Below are 20013 nucleotides of genomic sequence, written 5' to 3' on the forward strand. Positions count from 1 at the left end.
ATTCCCGGCTGAGATGATGATGATGAATTTCTCCTAACCGCGTTTATAATACACAGTAAAATGAAATAGCCTTTTTGGATATATTATTTAATATAAGAGTATTACAAGGCAATCATCAGAGTTATATATTTTATTGATAAGTTTATTGTGGTTTGGCGGCCAGGAGTTTTCCTTCACATTTGCCGAACCCAATCCGTGTGCCTTTGTCATCGATGCAGAATCCGCGCAAAGTGACGGTGTCGCCATCTTGCAGGAATTTTCTTTCTCCGCCTGAGAGCAGACGAATTGGCTTGGTTCCCTTCCAAGAAAGTTCCAGCATACTTCCGTAGGAGTCAGCCGTCTGTAAAAGTATTAATGTTGGTAAATTATACTAATATTTGTGTTTTAGTCCTCATGTCTGTGATTTATGTGGACATGAAGAAGAATTTCGGGAATCTTGCAAAGACATTTCCAATATATATATATATATAAGATCTTGAAATCTATTTTTAAATAACAGTACCCGAAACATCAAAGTTTTCGAAATTACTACCTACCTACGCGCTAGCCGGCTAATTAGCTAGCGTGAAATGTTGCGGATATCAGTCACTCGGCTAACCGCAAGTGCAACCGCGTCCTGTAATTAGCCGGACGGCTGACCGCGTACTGCATAGGTGCCCTAAACGGCTAAGCCTGTCCATATGAACACTTTATCATCAGCTACCTATAAAGTAAAGTTGTCTCTCACCTCTCCACTGATAGTGCCAGAACCAAGTAAATCTCCGGGTCTTAGATTGCACCCAGTTACGGTCTGCTGCGCCAACTGCTGCTTCACCGTCCAGTACATGTAGCGGTAGTTTGATCTGCAGATAGTTGTCGCTACTGGTGATGATTCGGCTGAGGAAATAATGGTATATGAATAAAATATAGTTTTAAAAAAATGTATTCCCGGGTTTGCGATAGTTATAATTCAACAAGTTTGCGTCATTTTCAATCGCATCGCATAACATCGACATCGTTAAACGTTTCAGGCAATTTACACAATATCTAAATGAGTTGTCTACTGAACTTGTCACAAATAACGCTGCCTACTGGTAAAAACTATATAAAAATCCGTCCAGTAGTTTTTGAGTTCATTGCGAACAGATAGATGAGCGTGGTGGTGGAGTATTTTTATTATCTACTTACGTGTAATATCAACTTCAAGTTTGATATCAAAGTTGTATTTATCATCGTGTTTGAGGTAAGGGAAAGGCGTAGGGTCTTGCGGGTAGTTGTCTACTAAGTACGGCTGAAGAGCATCGATAGTCACCACCCAGGGAGAGATGGTGGTGCCCAGGTTCTTAGCTGTGAACGGTCCTAGGGGAATGTATTCCCATTTTTGGATGTCACGGGCTGGAAAGAAATGAAGGATAAGTATTTATTGATGCTCATATGAAAGATACGTTTATGTCTTATTAACTCAATGTTCTTTATGCAAGAATTAGATTTGTACTTGCTTTTTTCGATATTCTTTAATTCCTCATGAGACAGTCAACGTATTTGGTAGAGTACGCTTAGTTTAAGGTCTTGATAGGAACAAAACTGTATTGTTTTCTGGTTTAACTCATTGGTTTTGTAATTTCGCGTATAACACTGAAGTTCGCACGTACTGTTTGCACGTTAATCCGTAAATCGTACGTACACGTATTTGAAAACGTGATATCTTTATAAAAACTCACCACTCCAATCATTCATAAGTACAAATCCAAAGATGCGATCTCCCGCGTTCTCCGCCGTCACCCACTCTCCGAGCTCGGTGGGTGCTCCTCCGACAAATGCACCCATCTCCAGCTCGAAGTCCATCAGCCTGCAGGGACCGAAGTGGGGGTCTGCACCTAGAGCATTACAAAGTACAATATAGAAAAATAATCAACGCTTTTGTTGATAGAACTTCGTTTAGTCATGCGCTATAAGAACTTAAAATGTTATTATTCTCTCCCTAATCCTCCATTTGTTTATCACACCACTATTTATTTTGCAGTCGATTGTGTTGGAGCGACTATTTTACGATCTAGGTATTGTTGTTTAGGTTCAAATTAAAAGCACGAATGAGCACCTTGACCCAGATTCGAAATAATTGTTTGTGGTTCCTAGATAAAAACTCAGCAGTCACAATCGGCATACGGAAGGAACCGCATACGGTTGATATGAATCTTTAAGTCAGGACGCGCACGCGCTGTCGCACGGACGCGTGAGACCAACCATGGCCTCTAAATTGTTGAAATGTTCGAGTTGCAATATAGTTATAAACGAGATTCTAGCCTTCGTTAGTAATAAAATTGATGTGATGAACGAGGAGAGCATTAGTCAAATTTGTGTGAGTGCATTTTCTGACGAAGCCATTCATAGTGCTAAAATTCTTCTGTGCGAATCTCTACCTACAGAGAAGCGTAAGAAAATAAGAAAGAGAGATGGAAAGAAGATCCGTGAAATAGATGACATCATCTGCATGCTGAAGGAGTCTGATCCTGAAATTTTACCGGTTTTTGTAGCCCGCGACCTGCATAAGCTCCCGCCGGTACTTTTTGATCATGTCGACGTTACCCGGATTTTAAAGGATTTGACGCGTATGCAGCAAGAGATGAATCAAATCAAAGAACAATATGTCACTAAGGATGACCTAGATACCGTTAAGTCTGACCTTGAAAACCTAAAAAAGGCATCAATAGTGAACAACTTTGGAAGTACCCCCCGGAATGTCAATGTGAAGAGAGGTGGCTTTTTATTGCTGGACAGTCATGACGATTATTGCAGTGGTCCCAGAGGACTTACATACGTGGGCGCTGAGCATGACACTCCGTGCACGGAGCCAAGCGAAGTACGAGCAGACACCAATTATCGTGATATCGCGCAAACTTTTTCCAAAAGTGAGGGTGTACAGAAAAATTGCGGTGAGACTAACGTAATGGGCGAGACAAGTAGTCGCCTTACGGCGGTCGGTGGCTCGTCCGAGCCAATGACTCATACGCAATCAGCTGCGATCGTTGCAACTAGTGAGGTGGGACACACGGCCGTTTCGAGCGTAAACGATGACGTGCGCGATAAGAACAAATCTTTAGCCGATATTGTGCGCGATGGTGAATGGAAAATGCCCAAAGAAGACAAGGAATGGACCCTAGTGCAAAGAAGACGTCTACAGAACCGCTTTGTCGCAAAAAGAGGAAAGGCAGTTTTGAACCCAGAAGCGAGTTTTAAAGCGGCCGTCACTAGTATTCCTATTTACATATACAATATTGCTAAGGGCGTGCCCGAATGTGACATTCTCAGTTATATTGCGAGTAAAACTGATGTTACTGTGCATCTAGAAAAAATGCATATGAAGACACCAAAATCGTATGATGCGTATAAAGTATTAGTACCTAAGCATAAATTAGAGACTTTTCTAAATGATGAATTCTGGCCAGAAGGCGTCGCATACCGGCGCTTTGTTGACTTCAAGATAAGAAGTAATGGTATAACAAGCGGGGAAAAATTTGTACGTGTGTAGTCCAACTTTCCTTATGAATAATTACGCCAAACTAGTAACATTTAACTGTAAAAATATTGTAAGATCCGTGGAATGTGTAAGAAAAATATGCGAAACAGCTGACATAATAGCACTTCAGGAAACGTGGCTATTGCCGCATGATATTCCATTCCTGGGCAGCATCAGCGATAATTTCGCGTTCACTGGCAAGTCTGCCGTGGACACTTCGGCCGGTGTCCTCCGCGGCCGACCATATGGAGGCGTGGCAATACTATGGAGGAAGTCTGTGTTTCCTTCAGTGTCTGTGTTGCAGTGTAGTAGTAATCGCATAGCAGCTATTAAGATTGCGATACGTGAACGTTCTATGCTAATTATATCTGTGTATATGCCTACGGACTCAAAAGACAACTTGATCGAGTTTACGGAGTGTCTTGGCGAAATAAACTCTATAATTGAAAATAGTGATGTGGAATCTGTGTATGTGCTGGGAGATTTCAACGCGCACCCGGGTGAGTTATTCGCTAATCAACTTTTAGACTTCTGTGCGGAACAGTCATGGGCGTGCGTTGATTTTGATATGTTACCGAACGATTCACACACTTTTGTTAGTGAGGCACACGGGTGCCGCCGGTGGCTCGATCACTGCGTGGTCTCGAGCGCCGCGCGCGCAACTATCGATCACGTGACTATATTGTACGATACGTACTGGTCTGATCACTATCCTATGCAGTTAACTTGTAATTTAAATTTGATAAAGCCTAAAATTATAATGAATAGTTTTTGTAAAAATAAAGTAATATGGGGTGAAAGGCAGGCGTGTCAAATAGAGACTTATTATAATTTTTGTCATACAAACTTAAGGGATATCGACTTTCCAGTGGAATTTGCTACTTGTGCTGATAAAATGTGTAACTGTACAAACCATAAATCATTAATTAATGATATGTATAAAAGTATTGTGCGTGTACTGTCTGAGGGCGCGAAATATTCATACAGCGCGGCTTCAAATCCTGGGAGGGGTAAACACATAATAGGCTGGAATAGACACGTGAGAGAGGCTCACGGTAAGGCTCGACAATGTTATCAGAATTGGTTATTGTATGGGAAACCTAGCTCTGGATGGTTATACAATGAAATGACAGAGTCTAGGCGAGCGTTCAAGTTAAAATTGAAATGGTGTCAAAATAACCAAGAAAAAATTAAAATGGATATCATAGCTCAACACCATTCCAATAATAACTTTAATAAATTTTGGAAATCAACAAATAAATTGAATTTGAAGCCAAGCCGACCCGTGAGCGTCGATGGAGTTCACAATCCGGATGACATCGCGAGATTATTTCAGCACCATTTTCGAGTTGAACCGTTTTTGAGGCCTGCGCAATCGGATCTGTTGTCGGTGTCCGGTGTTGGGGCTACGTCTGGAGATATCAATGTAAGGTTTACTGCAAAAGATATAGCTTTGGTCATAAATTGTATGAAAAGAGGAAAGTCTCCAGGTCATGATAGCCTCAGCATTGGGCACCTGCGACACGCTGGGCCACACTTGCCAAGGGTTCTAGCTTTGTTATTTAATCTGTGTGTTAGCCACTCCTACCTACCGGACGATCTCATGTTTACTGTTGTGGTCCCTATTGTAAAAAATAAAACTGGTGATGTATCGGATAGGTTAAATTATAGGCCTATCTCGCTAGCTTCGGTCATAGCGAAGGTATTGGACAGTCTGCTTGACGGCCATTTAACTGAACATATAAAACTGCATGACGGTCAGTTCGGTTTTCGGGCTGGTCTATCAACTGAAAGTGCGATCCTGTGTCTCAAGCAGACTGTGCACTACTACACCTCGCGTAAGACGCCAGTGTACGCGTGTTTCCTGGATCTGTCCCGGGCTTTTGATATGGTCTCATACGACCTATTGTGGAATAAAATGCGTCGAGACACTAGTCTGCCCCCTGAGATTGTATCGATATTTGAGTACTGGTACAATAACCAGAAAAATACTGTTAGGTGGGCGGATAGTAGATCGGATGAATACGGGTTAGAGTGTGGGGTGAGGCAGGGAGGGTTGACTTCACCGAAACTTTTTAATTTGTATATTGACCGCCTGATTGGAGAGCTGAGCAGCACAGGAATTGGATGTCATATCGAGGGAATTTGTGTTAACAATATTAGCTACGCAGATGACATGGTGCTGCTCAGCCCTTCAATCGGAGCGTTGCGCAAGTTACTTCGAATATGTGAAAGGTATGCGGAGGCCCATGGGCTCAGATACAATGTTAAGAAAAGTGAGGTTATGGTTTTTAGAGCTCCCAAAAAAGATTACTCAGATATACCACCCGTCTCACTCTACGGTACACCTTTAAACAGAGTCACTCATTTCAAGTATCTGGGCCATTGGGTCACTGAAGACCTTAAAGACAACATGGATATGGAGAGAGAACGTAGGGCGCTGTGTATCCGCTGTAATATGTTGGCTCGCAGATTCGCACGTTGTACTGAACAAGTGAAGGTCACACTATTTAGGGCATTCTGTCAGACCTTCTACACGTGCAGTCTGTGGGCCAATTACACGCAGGGGACGTACAGCGCTCTGCGTATACAGTATAATAATGCGTTCAGGGTGTTGATGGGGCTGCCGCGCTACTGTAGCGCGAGTGGCATGTTCGCGGAGGCGCACGTGGACGGCTTCCATGCGATCATACGCAAGCGCTGTGCCTCGATGCTAGCCCGGGTGCGCAGCAGCCCCAGCACCATGCTGACGACGTGTGCCGGCCGCTGGGACTCGGTACTGTTGGCACACTGGATAGGCCTCCACACGAGAGCAAGCGCCTGACTTATGTGTACTTGTATTTGTATTTTTACTAACATTAGACTAAGAACATTGTTACTAACAAGAATATGGACAAAGTCTGAAATAAATGTTATTGTTGTTGTTGTTGTTGTTAAACATAGCGATACTATTACTATCAGAATTGAATGTATGAATTGAATATGTAATATTTGTCACTGCGGTCTGTGGTCGTAGACTGGTACTATTGAGTATTGCTTAACATTTTCAGCCAACATTAGGTTGTTTTATAAGTCTAATGAGGAGATGCTTTACCTTCAACAGGCAGTGTTTGTCCATAAGGTCTGTGAATAGGCTTGCCGGATACGACTACGGAGCTTGATCGACCATGGTAACCAACTGGCAGGTGCTTCCTGTGAGCAGAATAATACAAGTATAGAAAGTGTCTATAACAAGGTTTTCAATTTTATTCCACGTTGCCCTTAGACTAAATACTTTAACGAATATTGGGTAACCCAAGCTGAGACCCCTTAGCCAATTTGGGAGACCTAAGGCCTACCCTCTTTTGAATCTCTTATTGTACCGATAGCAACAGGAATACTTTCCCTCTTATTCATAAACACACTATAAACCTATTTTAGTTAAAAAACTACTATAATATGTTTTCTCTTTTTCATTTCGCTAATAGTGAAAGAAACAAATGTCTTTATAAGCCTTTCATAACTTCATATATTTTTATGAATAAGAGTTAGAAGTTAGTATTAAAATGATGTTATTACCATAGCAGTAACTTACCAGTTAGGGAACAGTGCATTGTCTTTGCCTCTGAACATAATACCAACGTTGGTAGCGTGGTGGATGGAAGAATAGAAGTCTGTGTAGTCACCAATCTCTGCCGGCAACAGCATGGTCGCATCGCTCTGTTGGACAAATGCTCTGTAAAGAAAATGAAGTATTTTAGTAGCGATATTTTATTTGTCTTTAATCAATTCCGCTTTATTATCAGAAAGACCGGTCAGGTTTATAATTAGACTTCAGCCGTTACTGGTTATATTTTTAGATCATTAATTATTCGGATCGTTGCCCATATTCTATATCTAAATGAATAAATATCTGAATATCTATTACTGAATATTAAAGTCGATCTTATATATATAGTGTTAAAGTTATTACTAAAGTAATTCATATTTCAGTTTCCAAAAAATGAATGGACCTATTTAATTCATACTTTCTATCTATAGTTTACCAAAAATTATGCTTTATTTAGATCAATGAAGTTATGATAAGAAAATTGCAAATATACTTACTTTTCCCTAAGAGCACTGTCATTTTGCAGAGTGGTGGTGGATACGTCTAATAACTTCTGTAATGTAGCCCTCGCTTCTTGCCAGTGTGGCTTTGTGAGGCTCATAAATTCATTCAAGTTCTTGGCCTGAAAAGAAAACCATTATGTAAAGAGGGACCTAGAATAGTACCTTGAGAGGACCTATCCTTTCCTTTATATTCTAGCATTATAAGAACTATTTTAGACACATATTTTAATAAAAAAAATTCCCCAACCCACACTTGGCCAGCGTGGTAGACTTAGGACCTTACCCCTCCCTCGTTCGGAAGGAGACCCTTGCCCAAAACTAAGACAGTAATATATTTTGGTTGATTGCCTCTTGCAGTATAAAAGGTAGTGAAATTTACAATATTTTGAAGAATTAAACCATGTTAATATTATCAAATGCATATTAATATTCTAACTCCGGGGGAGTGTCTTAACATTTAACTTGTAAAACCACGCCGTCACGAATATGGCCAATAAAGTATCAACTATAAATAACAAAACCTGAAATATACCAGTTTGTAAACTAGAGATCACGCCATATATTAAAGAGAATATATTATGGTCACATGTTGTAATAAACATGATTACGGAAGTTTAGCAGACATTTTTGCGCATATAATAAATTATACGCTTCTGAACGCGACTTCGTCTGCGTGATTTTTTTCCCGGGGTAAAAAGTATCGTAAGTGTTGATCCAGGTTATATCAGTGTACCAATTTTCATGAGAACCTATCTAGTAGTTTTTGCGAGAGTACCAAACATACGTATATTTTTTATATTAGTTGGATTTAATGTGTAAAAAAATATATAGGTACAGGACTAGTTTCACAGTTTAGGAATAAGTTCCAGATAAGCTATCTACAAGATAAAGTGACAGCAAATGTATTACAACAACTTTCAAAATGTTATCTGAGAAATATCTAAGAGTTATCCAGAAGTAGGGCCGTTACAAGATCTTTTGCCAGTCCAATGATAAATGATTGTGACTTTTTTGAATTCAACCAATTTAAGCATAACTTGAAATTTGCCGCCCTTTGGACCTAGTTCAGTAGATTTAGCAATGGGTAAGTAAATAAGTAGGTACATTAAACAATTAATATACAGTTTGTATGTCTGTCTCAAGTAGTAGGTATCAAGATAGCAGTAAACATGTAATACTTGTTTATTAAATAACAAGTTCATGAATAATTAATTAGTCTTCGTATAACTACTTACCTTAAAAACATTCTGTTTGCTTTTGAGTAGAGGTCCATCGAACAAATGTGCTATAATATTCAAGTCTAGTATCAAATCGCCGATAGCAACGCCAATATGTGGCTCAGCCTGAAAAAAGCAAAACAAATAAAAAGATCATACGATAACCCAGACAAATGAAAGAGGTATTCTATTCATTAGTATATAGAGTACTTATTATTCTGTGGTATAGATTACAAAATGTGTCATTTTAATTCAGCCGGTTGTTACAACAATGTCAAATAAAAAACGAATTAAACTACAATATTCTTCTCGCTCTTATGTCTTAGAAAATAAGAACTATATTTTTAAATATAACAAAAAAATACTTACATTTTTGAACGAAGTAAAGACTCCATAAGGAAGATTTTCAATAGGAAAATCGGTGCTTGGAGAATACTCGATGAAAGATTTCATTTTGCACGTGTGTGTTCGTCGGGAGCCGGTCGGAATGTGTCCAAGTTGTATAATATAAGTTAACTATAAGTTGTTATGTAGATTAGTGGCTAGTTATTCGCCGGTTGAACCAGATGAACTGGAATTCAAGGTCAATGGCACTAGTTGCAATGAAAGTGATGTCCACAATGAAAGCAAAAGCCGCTTTGTAGGTTAGTTATCAGTAACTGTTTGTATATTTTGATAAAATTACTGCAAATCCATTTGTAAATAATGTAATGTTATGTCGACATATACCTAAGTACTTTTTATCAATGAACAAAAAACGTAAAACGTAACAAGGAGAGGGACTCTTTATAAACTGTTATATATTTTTATTTAAGTAGCAAGCCGGTGCTTCAGTTTAATTTGCATATTGGTAGTAAGTAAGTCAGTAGGTAGGTATATAAAAGGGTGTTTCAAGGTCAAAGAGCATTCAAGGCGAAGGTTAACTTTGAATTCGATTGAGGGACGGTTAAGTACTTTGTAGAGGATTTGTACAAAAGTTAGATATTGGGGACCTTAAATCGTATTGTAAGTATTTAGTTTATGTAACCTGGAAAAAAGATTAACTCATATTCCAGAACTACATACCTACATGGATTGGCTAGAACCTAGAATCTAATTATCAAAATTAACTGTATCAATCACTATACCAAACCCGATCGACGTAGAGATTATTTTTTGAAGACCATACGTTTCAGCCGAAGGCCACGAGCGTACCTGTTGGCTATACCTATTGCCAAAATTGGTGCATTGCGTACTAGTTGATTCACTAAATAATAATACAACTATCTAACAAAAACAACCATTTATTCCATAAACCAGTAACAAATAACTATCTACATATTAAAGTTGACCTTGCTGAGTATTCCGGGACTTTGCCGGCTTTGCCGGAGGACGCTGCGAAGGCTCTCCTTCGTCAGGACAACACTGTTCGACGAATCCATGACTACCTGGAAACAGTTTGGCGTCTGCAGTCGACTTTCTTTGTATAGGTAATTGGTAGTTTTTTTTCAATTTTGGATGGCAAGATATAGGTAAGGTAGGTTAGTAACTATGTACCAAAGATGTACGTGCACGTGTGTATACGCTAGAGTCGCTCGTATTGCTTAGAGGATATTGTGGAAAAAATCTACTGCGCCATCTACTGTGTCCCGTGTGAAAGTTCTTCCAAAAAAATTAACATCGTTACGATACAGTATTGAAAATACCATTTTAATTGGTCTGCCTTTGACATCACCAACACCTACACCTTTAACATCATTCGAAGTATTCTAGCGAAACAAGTATCTATACTTTACCTCAACGATAAAGAATTAATAAATCGTTAAAATCAATAATCATTAGTTTCGATGAAATAATACGATTTCTACAACCAAATCTTTACCGAGTCACACATATAGTATGTCAAAGATATAGTTAACTAGCTACAGAACTACACAAAACATTATTACCTCCCTGATGCATGATACACAGGCCGGGTTCCTGAGGGACATGATTCACTACACAGTGTTCGCAGTGTTCAGGTACTGACGGAGACTTCGCAGTGAACCCTGCCTGCTTCGACCCGCGCCGGGGAGCAGCTGAAATGTCCAAGTAGCTCACTTAATTTATAACAAAAAAATTAATAAAAAAAATCGTAGGCTTTAAAAAAATCACGGGTGGGATTCCAAATATGTACTTAAAAAAATATATATAATGTTTGTAACAAACTTTTTCTGCCAACAATTTTATATTGGTTTTGATTTCCAGGAGAAACTTTTGGTGAATTTGCTAATTAATTTGTTAACTAATTTGTTTAGTTTAATTTGTGGTCTCTATAGAATAAAAAAAATAACACGTACTTGGACAATTCAGTTACTCCACGGCTAGGCCTGTCGAGGGTAAACATATTATAAATTGCTACTCTACTATGGTATCATATTACAATTTAATTAATGATTCAGAATACTTTATTCCTCTAGTTTACATAGTTATGGAACTAATTACGTCACTAGCTGTCTGCTCACTATGTTAATATCATACATTACCAGTCCCATATCGTAACGTCACTTACGTGTGCTCTTTAAATACGCTCTTTAAATGTGATGATAATGATCTATCCGACCGGTTCCGGCTATGTGTGAACACTGCGACCCCCAATCAGGTTGGCGCTGATGCGCATGGTGATGGTTTGTTAAGACAATTTTAGCAGAAAATGCATGTGTAAACGATCTAAGGAATTTTATAAATAAAAAATACATAAATGAATAAGAAGAAATGTGTATTTATTGTATAAAAATCCATTATCAAATCCTTGATTTGTATTGTATAACAATTGAATAATAACTTATTATTTATTTTATTGTAGCTGTGACGATTAACTTATAAAGCTGCTTTAGCGGTATCGCCGTGATCTATTGTCTAATAATAATTAGTACAGTAGCGCGATTTAGAACTGAAGATCAAACACAGACATAAAATTACGCCTTCTTCCCATAGGTAAAGGCAAAGACCAGAGAAAGAAAAACAAGAAGAATAAGTTGAAACATTTGACATTTAAAATGATTGACTTAAATAAATTAGCAAGTTAGGGAAAGTTCATATCCGACAGAACATGCGTCGCGTAATATTATAATGTAACGGGTCTTAATCGCGATTGAAAATTAAAGGTTAGAATACCTTATATGTATACCTTATGCGTCGCGTATTATTGGTCGCGTAACGCAAGAATAGACAAATGTATAGAAAAACACTTGACCGTTCCACTCAACCGATGATGCGTCGTGGCGAATCCCATACTATTTAGGCTACGCGCGACGCATCTTTCTTCAGATGTGAACCGTCCCTGAGACGATTGAATGATTCTGCGCAGCGGCGATTTGCAACCCAATTGCGGTCCTCAATCGAACCCGCGAAATGTAAGTAAGCAAAGTTTCATAAAGATTCGCTTTGTGTAACATTGCAACTGATTTCATCGAGTTACGCAATATATATGCAATACACAATATACAAGTAAATAATAAGTTGATCAAGTAGTAAATAAGTTATTTACATAAATATGTAAATTGGTGTTTGTTTTTTTTATAACTACTCTTGGTGTCGCATGGTGACTTTTACATAAAGACACAACTACATTGAATACACAAATATTTGTTTTTAGGAAGAAAACATTATTATCATTTTATATAAGTAAACTTATTATTGATTTATTCTAACTATCCAATTTTTAAACACGCTGTATAATCGAATAACTTTTCAGAATGTGTTTTATTTATACAATCCTGTAATTTTTCCGTAACTAACACAACTATGTATTCGAATTATAATTCATCACTAATACCCTTTATTTTTTTATTAAATCTATTAATCTACAATGGAGAATGTTACTAGGTATGCCAAATCGCTTTAAATTTTGACACAGTATAGCCTGTGTGTATACATATAGACTAGTTTTTGTTTCAGTCAAAAATACCGAATAGTTTTGATTTTATAAGCATTCAAAGTTTCGAAAAAATTCGAGTCCCGCTAACGGCCGCGTGAGTGGTTGTGACGTCATACTATACTTGCGCCGCTCGGGCCGCGTCCCGCTTAGTATTAAGTTGCCAGCCGTTGTTGTTGGTGTAATAACTTACGCAGTATTTTGTTGTGTTTGCGTCCGCTTATTACATTTATAGTGTAGTAATAGTAAATATTATTCAATTAATAAAGTGGATGAAGGATTTGAAAAAGGGAAATCGGATAATCTACCTAAAATAGATAAAAATAATGGTTGCGCATTATTTATCAACGAATAGAGATTTTGTTGCCTCCGAAATCCTTTTTATTATTATAAATGCGAAAGTTTATGAGAATGTATGCATGTATGTATGTACTATTTATTTATTTGTACTATTTACTCCGTACGTTTGGCGCAGTGGTTTAAGCGGTCACCTCGCCGCAATAACCGTAGCGCCGCGTGTGGAGGTTTTGAATCCCATCCGGGACAAATCTTTGTGTGATGAGCCCGAGTATCTGTTCTGGTTGTCAATTTATCTATATATTGAGAAGTATATGAGTATGTTTATCAGTTATTTTGTTACCATTGTACAAGCTCTGCTTAGTTTGGAATCAAATGACCGTGTGTGAGTCGTCCAGCAATATTGAATATTTAATTAAATATTTAATGTATGTATATAGGTATGTATGTATATAGGTATGTATGTATATATATATTATATGTACGTATGTATGGATGTTTGTTACTCTTTCACGCAAATGTGACTGAACCGATTACGATGACATTTGGTATATAGGTAGCTGAAGGCCCAGAATAACACATAGGCTACTTTTTATCCCAGAGTTCCCGAGGGATCGGGATTTACACGGGAAGGGTTTCCATGGAGACAAAGTCGCGGGCGGCCTCTAGTATATTATACATATTTGTAATATCTATACTAGAATATTAGAAAGCTGAAGAGTTAGTTTGTTTGGACGCGCTAATCTCAGGAACTATTGGTCCAATTAAAAAAACTCACTGTTAGATAGTCCATTTATCGAGGAAGGCTATAGGCTATATATCATTACGCTACAACGAATAGGAGCAGAGTACCAATAAAAAATGTTACAAAAACGGGGAAAATTTTGACCCATTCTCTCTTATGTGACGCAAGCAAAGTTGCGAGAGTCAGCTAAGTTAGATATTCACGATCACGCATATTATAAAGAAACAATTTTTAATCGAAATAATCGCGTACTTATTGATTTTACATTTTTCCTGCCACTGTAAAATTAATAAATTCGCGATCAATCCGGTTAGAAATTGTTTCATTATAAGATTAAGTTAATTATTATTACTTATATACTTACCTACATAAAATTTAATTACATTTAGGCACAACATATGGTTTCCTAGTATTTGAATTGAACATTTTTAAAAGTATTTAGGTATAATTTCAACGCAACGAGCGTGCGACCGCAAGCGAACTGTGTGAGCCACACTGAGCAAGTGTAGAGTGACGTCACACCGTCCCCGAGAGCGAGCGTCGTGCGGTTACAACTTGTTTTACTTATAAATCGGAAACTAATTGAGATATCGAAGTAATTCTTTCACTAGTATTTTTTATTTTTAACAAAGAATAAGGAGTGCTAAAAATCAAAATTTGTTAACATTCTCCATTGTTCATAACTACTTGAATTTGGACTCTCTTAGGCACTTACATTTACTTCATTTTACTTGAAATAAACATAAAATACATTTGAAATCATACTGTTTTGTCGTTTTTCTAATACACACATACATAAATACATACTAATACACAACACATATTAATATTTCTAACATACATATGTGTTAAAATAACATTCATTTTTTTTTAAATAGAAATAACTTTTGTATGGAAATTCTCAATCTATTCCAACATAGTTGACTCAATGGCCGCCTTTACACACACACTCTATCGCACGTTCTTAGAAGAGTACAGTATTGCGATTATATTCGCGGGCGCGGACTGATGAACGCGGCGCGTGTCATTCCTTTCCCCTTACACGCGCGATTGAATTTGTTTCATGCGCGATGTGTGTGTGTAAAGGGGGATAATGCCTAGCCCCTTTTACATTTGCAATGAGACCCTTGGACACTAACGGGTTAATTAAATTTACTTTTAAATTAATAATATCATTGTTTGCACCAAATGTCAAATTAAATATGCATATAAATTAAATGCCTTATTTCTGTTGTTCAGTGTAGAATGATAACGAAATGCTAGCCGGTGACTATGTGTACTACAGTAACAATCTATTACTATATCAAATACAATACATATTTACTTACATATTAACTACTGTGTGAGGTGTTGCACGGTATATAACCAGTCTATTGTGAAGGTTTGTATTCATTTCTTTATTTTAACTTTATATTTTTTTCTATTTATTTGTTTACAGGAATAGTGAAATTATTCAGCTAAATTTTTGACGAATATTGTGGTCGGCTACATGTTTAATTCGTCGAATGGTTAATGGTCAACCTAGTCAAAGTTGTTCAAAGCCAACCGAAAGCTTTTGACTGGGCTTAAATAAGAACATGTTCCAAACAGTTCTTTAGAATTATGATAAATTAAAAATACATTTTTGTTGTTATTTCAGAGGCATACTAAATCAGTGGACATAACTGATTATCCTCTGAAATGACTAAAAACAGCTACTGTTTAAATCAAATTATCTAATAATATTAAACTAACAAAATACATCAAACTTTAATTTACTGTGATCAATAATACACCATTTAACTACTATTTTTAACTCATACAACACCTCAACTACTCAACAATAAATCAGATTTCTTATCTACACAAGGTTGCGTCGATCTGCTGTAGCGACGGGAGGGTTAGCTTGAGTTTCCTTCGGTACGCCGCGTCGGAGGCCAGAGGGTTACGCTCCAAGTATATCGTGGCGAGCTTAGTGTTGCCTTTGAGGTACTCTATCGATGACCATTCTGATATTTGGTTGTCGTTTAACTGTGAAAGAGAGAGATACATATGAAATTTCTTTTGTAGGTTTGGGATAGCTTTGCTTTATTTTTGTCAAAACAATAGTGAGAGTCTATAGTAGCCAAGCCCAGTGCATAATCGTTTTTTTTTGGTTCTGTGTCTTAAACAGAAAACACTAAGACCTTTGTTTCATCGAAAAGTCTGTAATGACAGCTCAAACCCCAAAATTAGCACATGTTTAAGAGCTCTGTAATTTAGTATGTTTCACCCTACACTGGCAGTATATTTGGTGGGTTTGGTGCCAAAAAGTCTTGTTGTATACTGACCTGTATATGAGTATTTGAACTCAAGAGTTGTTTCAATTAAAAGCTGAGCTATTGTCAGGTAAAATATGATATATGTCAGTAACTTCACAAAGTTAAAGGTCTACATCAAAATTCTGCTAGCACTGTATATCCCATATGAATATTATAATGACACAAAAAATGCGCTACTTACCCAAAGCTCTTCCAAATCACTCATATGATCAACATTCTTGATAGCAGTGATTCTGTTCATAGCGAGGTCCAAGGTCTGCAGCTTCTTCTGATTCTTCAAGTTCTCAATAGAAGTAATACCATTCTCTGATATATATAACTGTTCTAGATTCTCCAATGCGTCTAGGTTCTCAATTTTAGTGATCCGATTGCTTTGTAGTACTAATATTTCAAGTGCGTGCAATTGTTCCAGGTTTTGTATCTTGGAGATTTTGTTTTTACCTAGGTACAGTTGTTTTAGTGTTTTCAAGCCGTGTAGGTTTTTGATTTCCTGAAATATAGGACGATAGTAAAAATTTGGTAACAGTACAACTGCTTTAAGTATGACCCACAAAGCATGCAATTAGCGTCTTTTAATGGACCCTCGAGATCTTGTGCGGTAGATATGTGCTATCCTTGAAAACTCCTTACTAAATATAACTTTTTTCTCATATTTAGTGCTTGTACTCAAGACCCAAAACAAGAGAAGTATTGGGAGTTTATCATGTAAATATTTGTTCTATGTGGGAGTCAAACTCCTTGGACAAAGTTAGTGATGGTACTCACTATATTGTAGATAACTTGTAACATATAATTACTACATCATTAACAGTCACTCACTCTTATGCGATTATCACCCAATTCAAGCAGCTCCAAGGCAGGGAAATGATCAACATTCTGTATCTCAGTGATCTTGTTTGAACTGAGGAACAGTTTCTTCAGTTTGGACAACTTTTTTAGGCCATTGATGTCTTTGATTCTGTTGAAGGATAAGTCTAGCATCCTGAAAGTTACAAAAAAGTGTGTTATTAGAAAAAAAAACAATTTTTTAAAGTAGAGGATGTGATTTTATTAGCATCCAGATAATTTATATGTGAGTTTGCCATATATTTTGTTAAGAATGAATCTGAAAGGTTAATAACAAGGCACACTTCTACAAAGTCATGATAATAATTATCTAATTAACAGAAGCCAATGTATAGTGCCCTGTAAGAATAAAGTTAAGCTTGACTGCAGAGTGGCAGCTGATTATTACGTTTTAGCTTTGTGTAGCATTTAAATGTTGAGCTTTTACTCTTATTAGAAAACGTTAATCATAAATAGTTTAACTGTCTATTTTAACCAGATGAACAAATTCCATACTTACTCCAAATTGACCAAATTGTCCAGGTTCTCAATGACAACAATTTGATTGTCATACAGCTCCAGCTCTACCAGAGTTGTTAAAGTGTCCAAGCCTTCAATCTTTTTGATCAGATTCCATCTCAGGTACAATCTGAAATAATAGAGCAATAATAAATAAATTTAACCCATTCATGTCCCACTGCTGGGCAAGGGTCTCCTCCCATAATGAGGGAGCGGTTAGGCCTTGAGTCAATAGAGCAAAAAATGATTTATTATTTAATGAATGACCTTCTTAAACTTACGAGATTTAATTGAATATGAGTTATCGTGCCATTTCAAGTTCATTGTTAAGCTAAGACAAGGACAAAAACAAGAAGTATTTTTTTTTAAATGGTTAGTTTTCTTTATCCACCATTTTTCCTAGTTCTATAAATACACATAACATTTTTGCAATATGAATAATGTATAATAGTAATAACATAGTAGTCATACAACACAATGGCTTTACAAAACTATTTTAAAATACTCAGAGCATGATAATAATCTGACTTTACTTCTATATTGTAATATCAAGATTTAAAATATTTTTATGAGCTCTGTCCTACCAAACCAAAACACTGTAACTTTCAAAGACCCATTTTGAGATAATTGCCAAAATAGTTTCTTTGTTACCTTATTCTGAACCTAATTCTGTATTCTTTTATTTGCTTTATCTTGTTAAATAAGAGTTAAAACGATAAAAAAGTTGATCACAAGTACTAAACTGATTTAAAGAAAATGATTGGAGTCTGTTAAGCAAAAACACTGTATGACGACTTACAGTCTTTTGGATTGGCACGACAGAGCTATTACAAACTATACTATAATCCAAGTCTACACTTATTATAAATTTTACTGTTTTATTAAATGTATAGATGTGAATGTAAGTTTGTTTGAATCACAATCTAGTCAGTAATATTCTTTTTCTTCTGGTCAATTTTGCTCTTGTTCAAATGGTTCTTGTTGTCTTGTTGTGTTGTGGCAAAAGTTATAAATGTCTGTCTGTTTCATTTACATGGAAATGAACTGCTGAACAGGTCAGTATAATATTTGACTGAGTAATTAAATCCTACCAAAGAACATTAGCTACAATTTCTATAATGCTGGAGATAAAGCTACTGGACAATAATCATTTAAATTCTTTTATAAATGGGACACAGAACATAACAATAAACTTGTTCATTGATTATCTCAAGAATGGACCATGTGATGAATTAAAGTTTACATGACATCAGACAATATTAATCTTTATTGTGTCCAGATAAATGTCTTAATTGGTTGAAACTAGCTCCAGAAATTTAATCATTGTCATATGATCAGAAATTATTAAGCATTTAATTCTGCACAAAGCATTTAATTTAGCTTTGAGAACTCTGTACAATTTTAGCACATTTTTTATTTTACAAACATTTAAAACATGTTATTAGGTATAACTCTTAACATATTGAAGCCAACCTCTATTGTTGTAATGCAAGAGATTATAGAGAGAGGGGCAAAACTACACAGTTTGTTACTTGGTTAAAGATTTAAAATTAAATTAAAATTACTAAAGTCAACTGTTGTATACAGATGTGTGTAGTAAAATGTATGTTAAACCAATTCCTATTTACAAATATATAACAAATAAGCCATATGACAAATAAGCCTGTTGACAGAACCAATGTATGGCCATTGTATTCTACTCAATGGCAATCCTATCAGATTCTTTGTGAAATCATTGTACTTTAAGATGAATTAAACATTATTCTCTCCCTATTTCATAATGAAGAATGTTACTGTCAGATTACAGCATTTAGTTACTCAAATATTTATAGAAAGTAGCAATATATTTCAACTTGAAAGTGAGTCACTTAAGGAAAAGTGTTATTTACATATTACACAATATACAGTTAAGATAAAAGCAGTAAAGTGTGACTCACCTTTCCAGTTTCTTAAGAGGCTCGAGTTTCTCAATTTTGCCGATTCTACCATGATTCAAATCAAGTTCAGTGGTGTTCTCATTGACTATTATGATTTCTTGAGTATGCTCTTCACCAGCTGGTTTGGATTCAGGTTCTGAGTCATGTTCTTCCTCCTCCTTAACTTCGGTTGCAACTTTTTCAACAGAAACTTCTTTCACGGCCATAATCGTCTTTTCTTCACTTGCTTCTTTTTTCGGCTTTTCGGTCTCTGGAGCGCTTGTGGATTGGCGTTTAGGCGTCCCCGCGGGTTCCTCATTTGCCTTGTCTTTATTCTCTTCGGCTGCCGGTGTCTCAGGTGTTTCTTGTTTGTCTATAATAAGATCGCAAATGAATAAATAATATACAAACTTTTATGTTGTGCTTGTAGTACCTACGCACCGGTATTTCACTCACTTACCTGCCATTTTAGTGGAAGTTTTATTTGAACTTAATGCTCCTGGTATTTACTAAGACGTAGTTATGAAAGCTGAGGAATTGTAACTTTATTTTCAGCTGATATTATAGAATCTCCAGGCTCAAGATAGAGAAATCTCCGGAAAATCAAGAAATTATGACTTAACCTGTCAATTAGTCGTAAATAGCTAACTGTCAAATCAAATTACAAACATCCAAAAAAATAATAATGTGTTACCAGCCAATAAAATTTTA

General features: G+C 36.6%; 2 protein-coding genes across 4 annotated transcripts; both read right to left on the reverse strand.

The window, feature by feature from the left end:
* Positions 1-71: 71 nt before the first annotated feature.
* Faa (fumarylacetoacetate hydrolase) lies at positions 72-9412 on the reverse strand. Its single transcript, XM_076124240.1, has 9 exons — positions 9175-9412; positions 8824-8931; positions 7583-7707; positions 7071-7211; positions 6591-6688; positions 1701-1856; positions 1168-1374; positions 728-876; positions 72-340 (listed from the first exon to the last, which is right to left on the reverse strand). Exons 1-9 carry the CDS (start codon positions 9256-9258, stop codon positions 143-145), a joined length of 1266 nt encoding a protein of 421 aa, XP_075980355.1. The 5' UTR covers positions 9259-9412; the 3' UTR covers positions 72-142.
* A 681-nt stretch (positions 9413-10093) lies between these two features.
* Positions 10094-19930, reverse strand: LOC142979367 (uncharacterized). Of its 3 annotated transcripts, none has more exons than XM_076124234.1 (7): positions 19763-19930; positions 19324-19675; positions 17388-17516; positions 16862-17024; positions 16224-16532; positions 15587-15752; positions 10094-10228 (listed from the first exon to the last, which is right to left on the reverse strand). In XM_076124234.1, the coding sequence occupies exons 1-7, from the start codon at positions 19767-19769 to the stop codon at positions 10119-10121; spliced, it is 1236 nt and encodes a 411-aa protein (XP_075980349.1). In that variant the 5' UTR covers positions 19770-19930; the 3' UTR covers positions 10094-10118. The 3 variants fall into 3 exon arrangements, with proteins under 3 accessions (XP_075980349.1, XP_075980350.1, XP_075980351.1); XM_076124235.1 differs by having other exon boundaries at positions 10094-10232; XM_076124236.1 differs by lacking the exon at positions 10094-10228 and having other exon boundaries at positions 11526-15752.
* Between the last annotated feature and the right edge of the window lie 83 nt (positions 19931-20013).

Source organism: Anticarsia gemmatalis, chromosome 16, assembly GCF_050436995.1.
Source record: "Anticarsia gemmatalis isolate Benzon Research Colony breed Stoneville strain chromosome 16, ilAntGemm2 primary, whole genome shotgun sequence".
NCBI lineage: Eukaryota > Metazoa > Arthropoda > Insecta > Lepidoptera > Erebidae > Anticarsia > Anticarsia gemmatalis.

Bases quoted from the DNA above. Each gene is read 5' to 3' on its own strand.
- Faa (XM_076124240.1), bottom strand. From the start codon at position 9,258: ATGAAATCTTTCATCGAGTATTCTCCAAGCACCGATTTTCCTATTGAA. The intron at 8,932-9,174 runs GTAAGTATTTTT...TGCTTTTTTCAG, and splicing joins TCTTTACTTCGTTCAAAAAT to GCTGAGCCACATATTGGCGT. The intron at 877-1,167 runs GTAAGTAGATAA...TTATTTCCTCAG, and splicing joins ACTTGAAGTTGATATTACAC to CCGAATCATCACCAGTAGCG.
- LOC142979367 (XM_076124234.1), bottom strand. The intron at 16,533-16,861 runs GTGAGTGACTGT...CCTATATTTCAG, and splicing joins TGGGTGATAATCGCATAAGA to GAAATCAAAAACCTACACGG. The intron at 15,753-16,223 runs GTAAGTAGCGCA...TCTCTTTCACAG, and splicing joins GTGATTTGGAAGAGCTTTGG to TTAAACGACAACCAAATATC.